General features: G+C 48.8%; 1 protein-coding gene across 2 annotated transcripts in view; it reads left to right on the forward strand.

Annotated features, from left to right (window-relative positions):
• Positions 1-14,291, forward strand: part of LOC119386925 (peptidase M20 domain-containing protein 2) — a 58,015-nt gene that overhangs the window by 39,533 nt on the left and 4,191 nt on the right. For both annotated transcript variants that reach the window (XM_049413308.1, XM_037654214.2), the window contains exons 3-6: positions 4,145-4,311; positions 8,673-8,822; positions 11,733-11,865; positions 13,586-13,828. In XM_049413308.1, coding sequence (XP_049269265.1) covers positions 4,145-4,311; positions 8,673-8,822; positions 11,733-11,865; positions 13,586-13,828 — 693 coding nt within the window. The remainder of the gene's footprint in view (positions 1-4,144; positions 4,312-8,672; positions 8,823-11,732; positions 11,866-13,585; positions 13,829-14,291) is intronic.

Genomic DNA, 14,291 nt, shown 5'->3' on the forward strand with positions numbered 1-14,291 from the left:
GAGCGCGTTCACGTAAGCGTTGTTCGGCCTGGAGCTTACGAACGGCAGGTCGGCCGAACACGTTGATAATGGCGGTCTTGAAGTCGGACCACGTCGTAAAATCGGATGCGTGGTTGTTGTACCACAGGCCCGCCACACCCGCGACGTAGAAGACCAGGTTAGTCAATTTTCCGGCCTCGTCCCATTTATTGGGGACACTCACGCGCTCGTAAATGGCGAGCCAGTCCTCCACGTCGGTACCATCGGCGCCAGTGAAGACTGGAGGGTCGCGAATACGAGGGACACCGGGACAAGTCGGTGCGGGCGGGGTCGTTTGCTGGGAGGCGTCTTGAGACATGGTAGGCGGCAAGGTACGGGATCGAAGAGCCAGGGGCATCGAGCGAGGGCCGAAGTTGTTGTGAAGGCTCAGCACTCTCCACCAAATTATAAAGAGGTTTATTAGCGGCGACGATACTCAACAGCAACAGTCGAGGCGGGGCCAACTCTCAGCGCGAGTTTGCGTTTTTTCTAAAAGAGTCGAAGAGGGCGACCCACTAGGAGGTGTTCGAGAGGACGACCCATTACCAAGTTCGATCGCTTCGCTACAATATATATATATATATATATTATATATATATATATATATATATATATATATATATAATATATATATATATATATATATATATATATATATATATATATATATATATATATATATATATGGATCACTTCTTCCTGTCACCATCATCATGCTTCATCGCTATTTTTCCCCCGTTACATTTTCCCCAGCGCAGTGTAGGAGGCCCAGGCGTACAAGCTCGGGCCATTCTCCTTGCCTTTTAATATATTTTCTCTCTTTCATTCATTGGTAAATAATAGTCTTTTATTTGCTCAGGAGTAAAATATAACGGCAATAAGAACCAGTCAAGAAATAAACAACGCATATTACAATGTGGCACCTCTTGGACCACTGTATAGTGCAGTTAAACAAGAAAAAAACAACAATCGAAGGCTGAGAGCTACATACTAATACTGTGTGGGGTTTTACGTCCCAAAACCACGATATGTTTATGAGGGACGCTGAAATGGAGGGCTCCGGAAATTTTGGCAATCTGGTGTTCTTTAACGTTCACTACATTGCACAGTACACGGACCTCTACCATTCTGCCTCCATCGAAATGCGACCGCTGCGGCCGGTTCGAACACGCTTCCTTCGGGTCAGCCACTGAGCCACCACGGCAGACCTGAGAGTTAAATAAAATACCCAAGAAAATTGCCATATACACTGCAGGCGAAGAAAATCGCTAGTTTATCAAAGTCTAGGAGAGCTGAGTTTGTGCGATTAAACGCGATGAAACAGCGCGGAGCCGAAAACGAACACAAAGAAATTAAACAACTATATAGACGATGCGTTAGCCCGCCTGAAAACTACAGAAAACAACAAACTTCACTGTTAAGCGTTGGGGCACCACCTTACTGCTTTCATTCAATAAAGCCGTAGCGCTGAAGACACATGGACCAAGGAAGAGGTCCTGCGAAGAGGACGCAGCTTTTTGAACGAATACGAATTAACAACTGTCCAAACATTTTGAAGCATAAAAATCGCTTATGTAAATCAAGAGCGACCTGACTTTCAAGATAAGTTACACAAAAGATCTTGGCTATGTAGCGAGATGCCGATAACTTATCTGAAGAGGCGGATTCGTACCTTCGGGAACGGGGTCTTTAGCATTGTAATTTTGCTCATGGCCATTTTTTTTTTGGAGGATGACTCTTTGGCACATTAATAAAGTGGGCGAGAAGCAGGTGATATCTAAAGAGTTTCCGTCGCTGGCTTCGAGTAATGCTTTCCACCTGTATCACACATCGCAGTTGTCTTTTTTTAATCTTCTGTGGACAACGTTTACACCGTGCTCCTCTTGCGATTGCTCGCCATTATGACATGTCAAAGGAAACAGTGTACACAACAAAATGTAATAGTAAGCAAGCATCACGTGCACTTTGCCGACGGTTAACCAGCACTCGATATAAGAAAGGGGGGCGAGAGGAGGTGAATGAAGTAGGCTGTGGGCGATGAGAAGCGGTAGATCAAGTGGGAGTTGCTCGGAGGATTTCATGATTTCATGCCCTGTTCGCCCGCTCAGGACGTACTCGTGCCCCTCGCCGTAGATGCCCCGTGACGGTTGCCTCGTCCGCCATGCCATGCGCCTCTCAACGACCGGGGCTTCGCCGCTCCGTCGCCGATGTGCACCGTGCCTCTAGCCGATCGCGGTCCCGTCCCTGAACTCTTCTGACCGGCTCCCACCCCATCTTTCCTATCTCTTTCTTCTCCGTCTGCTGTGCCCTTACTACTATCCTTTCTTTCTACTTTTCTTTTTATCCCCATCCCCCCACCCCTATAAGGCACTGCGCCGTGTCGCCTCAAGGCAGACAGAAATTAGGTGCCTTTTTCCTTTCCTCAATAACCACTGAAGAGGAAGATCAAGTGCATCTCTGCCTCTTCGGTGTGGGGCCGCCTCCTGCCAGGGCTTGAAGCCTTGGGCAGGGCTTGGAGGCGACGGAGACCAGGGCGAGTTCATTTCTGCCTCTACAGGATAGGGCCGCCACCGGCTTTGGGCTTGTTCTGCTAGCGTACAAATATGCGCGGTAGTGAAAAAGAGTAGCTGCGCTCAACTTCTGCGTCTCGGCATCGCTCGCCTCGCACTCAGGCGCACCGGCCAAGGGGCGGTGTTGTGGGGGCCCAAGGAGCTTGGGGACCCAAGAAGCTTGCGAGCCGCCAGAGCGCATGCGCAGAACCCAAACCACTCTTGGGCTCTTGCGCTCGCGTTGACCCGAGACGCAGAAATTGAAAACGGGGCCCCAAGGCGTCTTGGGTCACCAGCGAGAAGACACAGACGCAGCGCGGGCCACGGCGCAGTATGACCCGCGTCTCGCATGATTTTAAATTTCGTCACGCGTGGCGCTCAGTGCGCTTGACCCAACGCAGCCTGCGTTGGCCCCATTCTCAAACTCTGCTGATCATCCGAACGCAAGAGCAGGCTGCCCAATGCAGCTTGGGTATAGCTTGGGGGCCCAGCGTCTTGGGTCCCCAATTCTCAAACTCTCTATTGTTCTTTCACGCTCGTAAGTCACCTTGATTGTATTTAATGTATAATATCCTTGAGCGAGATCAAAATAAAAGCATAGTTCCTCTTGTGCATTGCATGTATAACAATTATTGTGGATATTATGGAGCGCCGCATGCCGCCAACACAAGCTCGACAAGCGAAGCGAAATGGTTAGAGCGATGGAACGTGCAGTCGCGGCCACAATCCACGCCTCTCGGCTAACTTCTTCGACGTTGTGAAAAGCATACGTGTGCATTATTTTCGATATTCATGTTTCGATCGTGCTGATCGAACCTGCAACATGCGAGTGAAGTGAATTCCACACGGCTAGTGTCTCAGCATGGCTGTGACACAAGCGCTACTGATTGAGATGTTAAATGCTTGTGTTCCGTTGAAGACGAAACTCCGCGTTCCCGACTGCGCAAGTAATGACGACGGCGTATTATGTTTGCAAAGCATCACCACGCGCAGCAGCGATGGCGCTACTCGCTGGCGGCCTACTACTGCGGCAAATCCGCCAGGCAGGCTCCGTACGTATTACCTCGGAGTGCCGTTCAGCTCATACGTCAATTCTAGTTCATGCAGTTTTGTGTAGCACGCACAGGATTTCGCAAAGCATCGTTATGCACGGTAACGGAGCTGTAATATAACCTTTCACACCGCAGCAAATAATTAGGTGGCGAGTACTTAGCACTTTCCATGGTTTGGGAAAGTATTTTAGTCTCATATACATTTAAGCGCAGCTCATGACTTCATCCGGAGAAAGTGGCACGGGCCGTACGTCCGCGCGTCCTATATGTTCCTATGCTAACAAACGGGTTGACCCTCCTCCTGGCGCCGTCTTGAAAAGCACGGCGCGCCACCTATAGTTCGTGGGCATTGCGAATGCTAAAGGAGTTAGGTGCTAGCCTTACTTCGTATAACATTCAGATTTGTTGCTATCGCATTCATTGCTTCACCCTGGCGGTGAAGCTGTGACTTTCTTTGTCTAGGTGTACTTTGTGGAACTCTTCACAACGCTGTAGTGACTTGCCATTCATGCAAAACGTATGCAGAGGGTTCCCCCGTGGTGGCGTTTCTGTGCGAGTACGACGCCTTGCCTGGCCTCGGACACGCTTGCGGACACAACCTGATCGCCGAGAGCGCTATCACCGCTGCGGTCGCAGCGAAGGAGCTTATCTTTCGCCGAAACGAATTGAGTGATGCACCTGTAAAGGGGAAGGTGAGCACCGTTCCATGGTTTCGAAATTGATATTGTGTTTGGAGTGCTACAACTCGTCAACATCTGAACCTAAATTGTAATTACAAGTACAACAAATTGGCCGAGTTGCGCGAAACCATGCTGCAAAATTCTACCTTTACAGAAGAGCTGTTATGCTCCAGGTTGGCCGTGTGTCGTAGATAGAAAATTAGGCACAAACTTCGAAGCACAAACAATGCTTCGAAGTTTGTGCCTTGCGCCACACGTGCGATCTATCACTCCCTTTATCGTGCGGCAAGCATACATCGGCCAAACTGGCCGTTGTATTAACGATCGCCTTAGGGAACACAGGGCCTCCCTTCCCATGAGTGATGGTGCTCATCTGCCGAGCTACTGCAGGCAGTGCGGCTGCACTCCTGATTTTGAAAGTACTAGTGTTTTCAGCAGGGGCGGGACAAAGAACGAAAGGGAAATTTTAGAGGCTTTTAAAGGGACCGACAACTACCCAGAATATGAAATGAGTTGACTCCACTGATGTAAAGACTGTCCGTCGCACTGACTCAAACCAACCCTGTTTTTTTTTCGTGAGAGATGGATTTATATTTTTATTTCTTAATTGAAAGACGCGAAAAATGACCTGTGGCGCCTCTGGCGGCAAAAACATGAATGATCCGATGAAGACGGCCACGTGACCGTTGATTGCTGTACGCGGTTGACGATTTTTTTGTTAGTATTGAAATATTGTTCGTTTCTTTATATTAAAAGGTATTACTCCATAATAATGCACATATAGGCCTGCGTTAGTAGTATGCATTAAAGTGGCGCTGCCTTCGCGTGACGTAATGATCCCATGCTCGTCAGCGCATCTTGAGCAACTTTTCAGCGTGCTCATGGAACCGTGCACGCAGTTTCCAGGTCGCTAAAATTTTGGAGCGACATATTTTTGCTACCTACGCTTCGTCTCAGAAATGACGCACGCTGCTACTCGGTGCGGCCGTGCATATGCACAGTTACGTTTTCGATTACTTGGCTTGGCTCGTGCATCGAAAGAGTAACGACGGTGGGACAAGCCATCATCACACAGGCGCAGGCAACCTTGGGCGCAGGCGCACACAACGCTGTTAACGCTGTACAAATACCGGGAAGGTGTATAAAGCCACACATTTCATTGTAACAGCTTGCTATTTTAAAAAATGGTTCGAAAGCTCAAAATAAAGGTGGCTAAGCATAGTTGCAGTAACTCCTGCGAAAGCAGAACAACGACAGCTTTCACAAGGGCTAGCGGCATCGCTATCAATTCTCAGCGTTGCTGGAGCAAGCCTCCATGCGTGTTTGGAGCCTTTCAGATAAAAAAAATACTGCTTATAAAGTAACTACGTGCTTTTCGGATAAACCACTGCAGCTACAAAGGCTACGAAGGGTGAGCTTCCTGTCGCGCCGTAAAAAACTGGGTCGAGAAAAATCAGTTGTCGGTCCCTTTAAAGACGATAGTCTTTCTTGGGGAACTCAAACGCAGAAATTTTGGTCTGTTTAGAAAAAGGTTATTTCATCGTAGGACGCTACGAACATTTAGAAACAGTGTCCGTACAACTAGAACATTAACATCTGTCTGTGTTTCTGTTTGTCTGTCTGCCACCCGATTCAGCCACGCGGCCAAAGTTGAACCACTTGCCGAACGCTCAGCCATCTTGAACTGGTGGCTAGGTTCATACTTGTGTACATTGTCGATCAAAAAAAATTGACCGCGTATCTGCGTGCTTCGCTGCAAATGTCGTCTAAAGACAATAGAAGAGGCGCTGCGTGAGGTATGGACGCCATCTGGCAATACGTCGGGAAACATGAGTGCTGTCTTGCGGGCTGGTAGTCCCGGCGCAGCGGCAGGCGAAAACCGGTGGTGACCAACGCGACCGGTGGGGACGCCGGCCAGCCCGAACACGCTGTTTGGCGCGATGCGCCGAAGGAGAAGAAACGTCCACACTCAAGGAGTACTCTCCACAAACTCTCTTATTTACACGTCGCCTGGGTAAAACAGGAATGCCAGAGCGGCACCGCCTGTCATTCGTTCAATGCAATACTGAACCGAAACCGAAACACAACATGAGCTTGTGCAGAGGGCACGGAGGAAGACAAGTTTCAGCGCAGTCGCATTTTCAGCGCAGCTTAAGAAAGTAGGGTCTTTAAAATTGCGTATCTATGTATTTTCTATTCAAGGAACACACCACAATACTTACCGAATGATGTTGCACCTCAGGTATGCGTAATATTTACTTTTTGATCGACAACGTTCACAAGTATGAACAGTCGTACCAGTTCAAGATGGGTGGGCGGTAAGCAAGTGGTTCAACTTTGGCCGGATGGCTGAATCGGGTGACGTGCCGACAAACACGAAAGACAGACCAAAATTTCTGCGTTTAAGTTCCCCAAGAAAGACTATCGTCTTTAAAAATTACACCATCTCCCGCTAAAGGGGACCATGAGGCGATGCGAAGCCGGAGAACTTCCACGATCGCGTTCCGTTGGCGTTCGCTGGGCATGCTACCGACCTCGCGTCGTGGAACGCGAAGAGGAACACTACGCGCGTCGTGTCTTCCCTCTAGCCTGGCCGTTAATTCTCACAGGGCGTGCGGGAAACGTCGACGGGCGCGTGAGAGAGAGGCAGCGTAGGAGAGGGGGAGGGGACGCGCATGCACTGGCCCTCATCGCGGCGCTGCGCAGGAGAGAATTTCGGCATGTCGAGCCCGCATTTCAGAGGAGCCAACCGAGGCAAGCGCTGGACTGAACGCGCGCACTATTTGAAGGAGAGGAGACTAGAGGAGGAGAGTAGCGTATGCGCCGTGAGAGCAGAAGCGAGAACGCAGGAGAAGCGCAAGCAGGTGCTGGTAGAGAAGTGGAGAGAGTAACGCGCAGCTGTTAGAGAGAAGGAAGCAAGAGAGTTGCGCATGCGTAGTGTGAGTGCGGACAACGCTGCGTGCGGATTACCACGCCGCCTTACATACCCCCGAGCAAGAGATACTTCGCATCTAAAAGCAAACATTACGCATATCTGAGGCACAACATCACTACATAAGTATTAGGTGGTGTGTTCCTTTACTATAAAATACATAGATACGTAATTCTAAAGACCCTAGTTTCTTAAGCTGCGCTGAAAATGCGACGCTATGCACGCCGACGAAAGCCCTCTGCCACGGAGGAAGGAAATAACTTTCCTTCCTCCGTGCCCTCTGCACAAGCTCATGTTTCCCGACGTATTGCCAGATGGCGTCCATATCTCAGGCAGCGCCTCCTCTATCGTCTTTCGACATTTTCAGCGAAGCACGCAGATACGCGGCCAATTTTTTATCCTTTCTGACTATGTATCAAATAGCCCAGTCCAACGCCTTGGTATAGAAAATTATCATCATCATGAGCCGACACGCGCTCTCTTATTGTCGTTTTCTGCTTCACTCCCAGAACACGTGCGCCCATTTCTCCGCCATGGGATGCAATGACTCTGATGGGCGAGAGAACGAGTGCAGAGAGAGAAAGGACGAGAAGCAAAGATAGAGAAAGATAAATTCTAGGCGAGAGCAAGCGTAGCCATGTATAGTATAGTATAGTATAGTATAGTATAGTATAGTATAGTATAGTATAGTATAGTATAGTATAGTATAGTATAGTATAGTATAGTATAGTACAGTACAGTATAGTATAGTATAGTACAGTATAGTATAGTATAGTATAGTAAGGAAAGGGAAAGAGATAGATGAGAGGGTAAAAGCCAAGCCAAGACCAGCTAGGTGCCCAGCACCTCTGCTGTGACCCAGCCTTGCGCGACTTAGTGCAAGCTGCGCAAATTTTTTTCTTGGTCCTTGTCTTCTTTGCATGGAACCTTGTAACGCCATGATGGGCCGAATGTATGAAGTATCTGTATATGGTGCACGCTGATTTTGGTAACTCGGAATTATGCTTTAGGCGTGAGAAACTTAACGCATAGCCCATAGGAAGTAATGAAGGAATCTATACCCGTATAATAAGCACTCCTGACGTATGCTGGGGTGACTCTACATTCGTCGTTAGTTCGGCAAATAAAGGAGTTCATTAATGACTACGTTAAATAAGTAGGCTTTCTGCAAATGCAATTTCTACAAACAGAACTGAATGGGAACAACTTGTCTTTATTATCTCTTGATGCATCAAAAATGTAATTACGTGATCTGTGTTTGGTGAGCGGATTTTCACGATCGAGCATCAGTATTTGAGCAGTGGCGACCTTATAGCATCAGTACCTTCTAAATGTTCAGTTACCCTTTTATGTGGCTTCAGCTTTCTCTCTCCCTTATTTCTTCGTTTCTTTTCTTGGAATTGATCCATACGCCCGCCATTGGTTACCTCTTGCCTCTCAGATAGTAGTTCTGGGAACGCCTGCCGAAGAAGGTGGCATGGGCAAAGAGCTGCTGCTGCGCGCAGGCGCAATGGACGACGTCGACGCTGCGCTCATGGCTCACCCCGAGAACAGGTCCGTTCTACGAATGCGTTTGTCGTCCAGAAGTGGAGTAAGTACCGCATTGGTGCACCGCACTGTTCCCAAAGCAGCTTAATTAGCTGTTTAAATAATTAAATAATTAATTTCTCGGGTTTTACGTGCCACAACCGCAATATATGACTGAGGGACTCCTTGGTGGGGACTGTGGATTAACTTTGACCATCTGGGTTTTTTTACGTGTACCAACGTATAAGTACACTGATGTTCCTCCATTTAACCCTGGTCGAATTGCGGCTGCCGTGGACGGGAATCGAACCCGCGTCGTCAAGCTTAGCTGCGCGACAGCTTATCTGCGAAGTCAACGGTGGTTACCAAGCAGGCTAAGTTAAACAGAAGAGAAAGAAATAACATAAAAAACTGCCAGCTGTTTTGAGCGCGAGCGCCAGCTATATTTCAATTCCTCCGCGCTCTCGATAGGAATGGCGCGGCAAGGTGCATCGATGCACCGCATCGTGATACCATGGTCCTTCAATACCTCGTAAATGCAACCTTCTTCTCACTCTCTCTTTTCCTTCTAAGCAGAGCTGTCCCAGCTGGCGTAGCCGCTGTCTGTTTGAACTGTCTTATTGTGGTTGTTACCACTTCCCAAGGATGGAGACTAGCCTTTTAGCAAATAACCTGACCTTGTGTACACACATATACACAAGGTTACATAGGCAGTTATTCACGTCGGAACTGTCGCGACATAACTCCGCAGAGCTGAAAGTGCATACACCTCTCCAGCGACAAGAACCCCCGCGGGGAGCCGGGAACCAGGTTTTAACACCTTGGTTTCTCCTCCCCGTTCTCCCTACGGCAAGCCAAGACCACTCAGTGACCTGATTAGGCCTACTGTAATGTCGTCTGCCGACGGTCAAAATGCAAGACCGAAATGCAAGGCCGCAAAGACAGCCACCGACCCGCAACAAGTGTGCGTGTTACGGCAGCAGACTGCAAGTTCTCGAAGTAGGCTTCACTTATACGGTTCGTGAACACCTTTGATTTCAGTTACCAGCCGCTGTGTCCAGCTGTTAACGTAAATTACTCCATCTGCCCGATGAAATTGCTGATGGTCACCATGGGTGCGAAACCACACTTTTGCCCTTGACAATGGATCACGGCAATGCTCGTCGTCATTGTCACGAGGACTAACTCTAGACTAATTTCTAACCACGCTAACACGAGATCGTGTTGTTGTGCTCCGTCACAAAAAGACAGTGCCAGACGAATGCAGTTTCGCCGCAGGGGCGAAGCAGTGAATGCGACAGTAACAAAGTGGAATGTTATACAAAATAAGGCTAGCAGCTAACTTCTTTAGGATCCGATCTCGCGGAACCCTGCAAAAGCTGGCGTGAGGGACTACGGCTTACGCGGACTTCTAAGGCGTATCCCGCAATAGAAATATGAATGGAACGGCGGGCAGCTTGACCAAAGCTGCTGTAAGCGTTCCGGTTTCTCGATTCTTCCGGTGTCAGCATTCATAACTGTTGAAAGTTCAAAAAGGCGAGCAATAATTCATGACTCCGGCAACACATTAATTACTCATCTAAACGAGTAATGACACTTATTTTTTCCTTGGCGTATAGAATTCTGTTCAGCCGGAGAAGTGAAAGTAATCTTCACAAAATTACGCTGTCGAGTTCCAAAGCGAAACATTTATACGCATAGACGTGGTCTGGCTCCTTCCCCTCTGTGTTCCTTCTTAACAAGGGCGAGTATTTCAGAACGCTATTTTTTATCATGCGATCACTTCCACTTACTCAGGAAAAAAAAAAACCTTCTCAAAGCAGAATTTAAGTGAACTGGATGGGACTTCGCTGTTTCATATACAGTGTCTGTCAGTAAACTGATGAGGCTGGGTCTAGTGAAAGAAACTCATAGATTCTATCGGTACATATTGTTCAAATTCTTCAAAATAGTTTCCTCGGGCGCCGATACACCACTTCCTACGCGATTGCCACGCTGCAAAGGCTCCCTGGAAGTCAGCTGCCGCGACCTCTATCGGAGTCTGCGACAGCCATTTGTATAACGGGAACACCGTCGAAACCATAGAGTTTCCTACAATACTTACTAGAGGGAACTCTGGCGCTAGTGTCTATGGGAGCTGCAATGCATCGCGCTTCAGCCAGCATGGGAATCATGGGTAGTACACGGATTTGTCTAAACTTCGTTCTTTCGGCTCCGTTTGGCTCCGCGTGGCCTGCATCCGCTTTGTCGCAAAACGAAGTTTGTGCAAAAGTCAGCAGTTTCACTTCACCACTTTAACTTCTTTAGGCTCCACCGATTCAAATCTGGTCACGAAGTTCACAACGATCCATTCTTTATCCGAAAGAAAGCCAAAACATAGCAATAAACAAAGCCACAAGTGCGTTCGAAGCCCACAAGCACGAAGACTAGGCAAATCCGTGTACTACCCATCATTCCCATGGTGGCTGAACGATCGCAGCGCCAGAGTTCCCTCTAGGTCATTTTAGGAAACTCTATGGTCGAAACTGTGACCTTTCAGGCTTCTCTTGAGCTTCGCTAACATGAAAAAGTCTTCCGGGGCTCACATCAGGGCTGTATCAGGGCCGCATAAGCCCAGATGTGAGTCCGGAAGACTTTTTTCTTGCTCACAAACGTCAAGAGTAGCTGTATTCTGTCCTTGGGGGCCTCCTCATGAGGACGTTGTCATGAGTACGTCAGCTCCACTGTTTGCAAAATTTCTAATTAAGTTAGGACGATTTTGATGCGAACTTCGTAGACTGGCGTTAATAATTTATATCGATTATTCAAAAATTTGTCAGTAGGCATACGTGTGACCATTTTTTTAGAACTTGCCCGTTTCTTGACCAATCTCCTGGGTAGGTGGTAGCCATTGACGTAGTATATTATCGTCGCCATAATGATCGTCATATGAGAGAACGGTGGTGTATATAACGCAGTCGCCGTGCTTGTGTAGCTCACCATGGTCTTCGACAGCGTCGACGTTCCAGACAGCGAACAACAACCCAGTGCCATGGACGCCGCCGTGTTGGCTTATAGCAATATGACACTCCTGAGGGCGCGTATGGATCCAGACAGCCGAATTCATGGTGAGTGCACCGACTGGTTGGAAGGAATGAAACACTCGCATAGCTTGGAGGAGCCCCCCCCTCCCCCTTTCGTTAGCACACACAGTCTTCGTTGGCTCCGCACAGTGCTTCATTGGGGATGTTGTGCCAACACTGACATTGGCATCAGCAGCCTCCGTAACTTATACATTTATCCTCGAATAGACGAGTTATTATCAGAAAGCTTTCTTTGGTTATAGTCTGTGTTACGATTGACCATATGGGCACATAAACGGAGCACTTTTTTTTTGCAGCGAATCTGTCTTAGTCTACCCTGTGCCGTCGCCGTCGCAGCAGCAGCAGTAGTAGTAGTAGTGGTGATGGTAGTAGTAGTAGTATAGTAGTAGTAGTAGTAGTAGTAGTAGTAGTAGTAGTAGTAGTAGTAGTAGTAGTGGTGGTGGTGGTGGTGGTGGTGGTAGTAGTATACTAGTATTAGTAGTAGTAGTAGTGGTGGTGGTGGTAGTAGTAGCAGTAGGAGTGGTGGTAGTAGTAGTAGTATTAGAAGTAGTAGTGGTGGTGGTGGTGGTGGTGGTAGTAGTAGTAGTAGTAGCAGTAGCATGCAGTAGTAGTAGTAGCAGTAGTAGTAGTAGTAATAGTAGTAGTTGTTGTTGTAGTTGGCTTCACGCAGCTCACGTGACCAGAGGGGATAGTGAATAAAGAAATAAATTAAACGAGATGATGATGATGACGTTGCTGGCGTTCCTGCGTAAGCGTGATAGTAATACCTGTTTTGGACGAATGGGCGGGTGGAATGGGCCACGGCCGCAGTGGAACGCCACCGTAACGCTCCAGCGCAGTCGTGCACGAGCATATCGTTGCGCGGGATCCACATGGCTAAACCTGAAGAAAAAACAAGAAAAATCCTTAGTGAAAACCTTGCCCAAACCTAGGAGCAAATTGTAATGCCAGACGAAAGGGGCGCCAGCTTGGCCAGCTTGGCCAGCTTGGCTCCTTGGCCTCCCGTCGCGAAATTCTGTCAGTGAGCATCGGTTACTGGAGTAGACCCTCGGTCAGCAGCCGCGGAATCCTGTAATCGCAGTTCTGAATGTCATCTAAAAAATCGCAGTTTCGCCGAGGTGGCGAAGAAATAAATGCGACAGCAAGAAATTTGAATGTTATTCGAAGTAAGGCTAGCAGCTAACTCTTTTGGATCCGATCTCGCGTAACTCAACAAAACACTGGTTTAAGGGAATACGGTCAGTTCAGGGAGCAAAGCGGTTTTCGTGCTGTCTGTCGTCTCAACGTTAAGTAAGTGGTGAGAACACAGCAGATACAAGTGTATATGAGCCGTCTACTGATGTCCGTCTAGAAAGCGCGCCCGACGGCGGCCTTATATGATCAAAGTTCGCACGTGCCGCTCAAGCGACACAGCCTCCCCCCTCCCCTCACCGGCGCCCCTTCATGCTCTTTCGCCCTACGACAGAGGGGCGGGGCATTTCCTCTCCGCTTGAGGAGCCATCGACGGAAGGCCTCGCACGGGGAGCGATGTTACTGCATGCGCCCTACATGCGACGGAGATGGCGGGATCGTTTTACCTCTGCTTCAGCCGCGTTCGTCCCCAGCGCTTGCGCACTTTTTACTCGCGCGTGCCCGGGGCGGTGTGATCGATTTGATCTTTACACGGAAGATGACCTGACGGCAATAAGCTGCCGAGAGTGGCCATATAACTGTTATCGCAGTAAAACTTGTTTGCTGGTTGCAGGGATACTGAGCACAGAAACGACGGCCAGCTTCAATGTTCGCCGCAGCCGGCTCGACATGAACGTGCGGTCGCCCAGCACAGAGCGTGTCCTGCAAATGCGACGCGACGTCGAGGCCTGCGCCGAGGCAGCAGCCAAGGCTACGGGCTGTCGCGTCACCATTACTGACCTGGGACGGCTATGCAAACACATGAACTACAACGAAACCATGGTTAGGATATTCCAGAAGCACGCCGACAAGTACGGTGAGTACAGTTTAGTTCATTAAATGCCTAACAGCGGCGTAGCTACATCGCGCAGATACGACGCAGATTGACATCACCCGCCGCCGCTCTCCGACGAAATGTTGCACTCCTGTAGCCCGAAACCCATGTAGCTCACCTCCGGGTCCTTTCGTCGTTTGCTTGCTCAGCGAAACGGTGCGAGATGGGGAGGAGGAGGCGAGCAGGAGAGAGCCTTCACACACGCGTCGAGAGGGCAATGCGAGATGAGGAGGAGGAATAAACTTTATTCATAATAAATGGGTGTGGGAATGGGGGAGCCACGTTAGCTCGGGGGGGGGGGGGGGTGTTGGTTTTGAGGACACGTTCACGTAGCGCCATCTCTCGTTGGTGACAGCGGTAGCCTGCCACAACTGTGGCAGGCTACCGCTGTCAAATGAGCGAAAAAAAAAAATCATATCTGACGAAAAAAGACAGTTCTCAAAAA

Source organism: Rhipicephalus sanguineus, chromosome 3, assembly GCF_013339695.2.
Source record: "Rhipicephalus sanguineus isolate Rsan-2018 chromosome 3, BIME_Rsan_1.4, whole genome shotgun sequence".
NCBI lineage: Eukaryota > Metazoa > Arthropoda > Arachnida > Ixodida > Ixodidae > Rhipicephalus > Rhipicephalus sanguineus.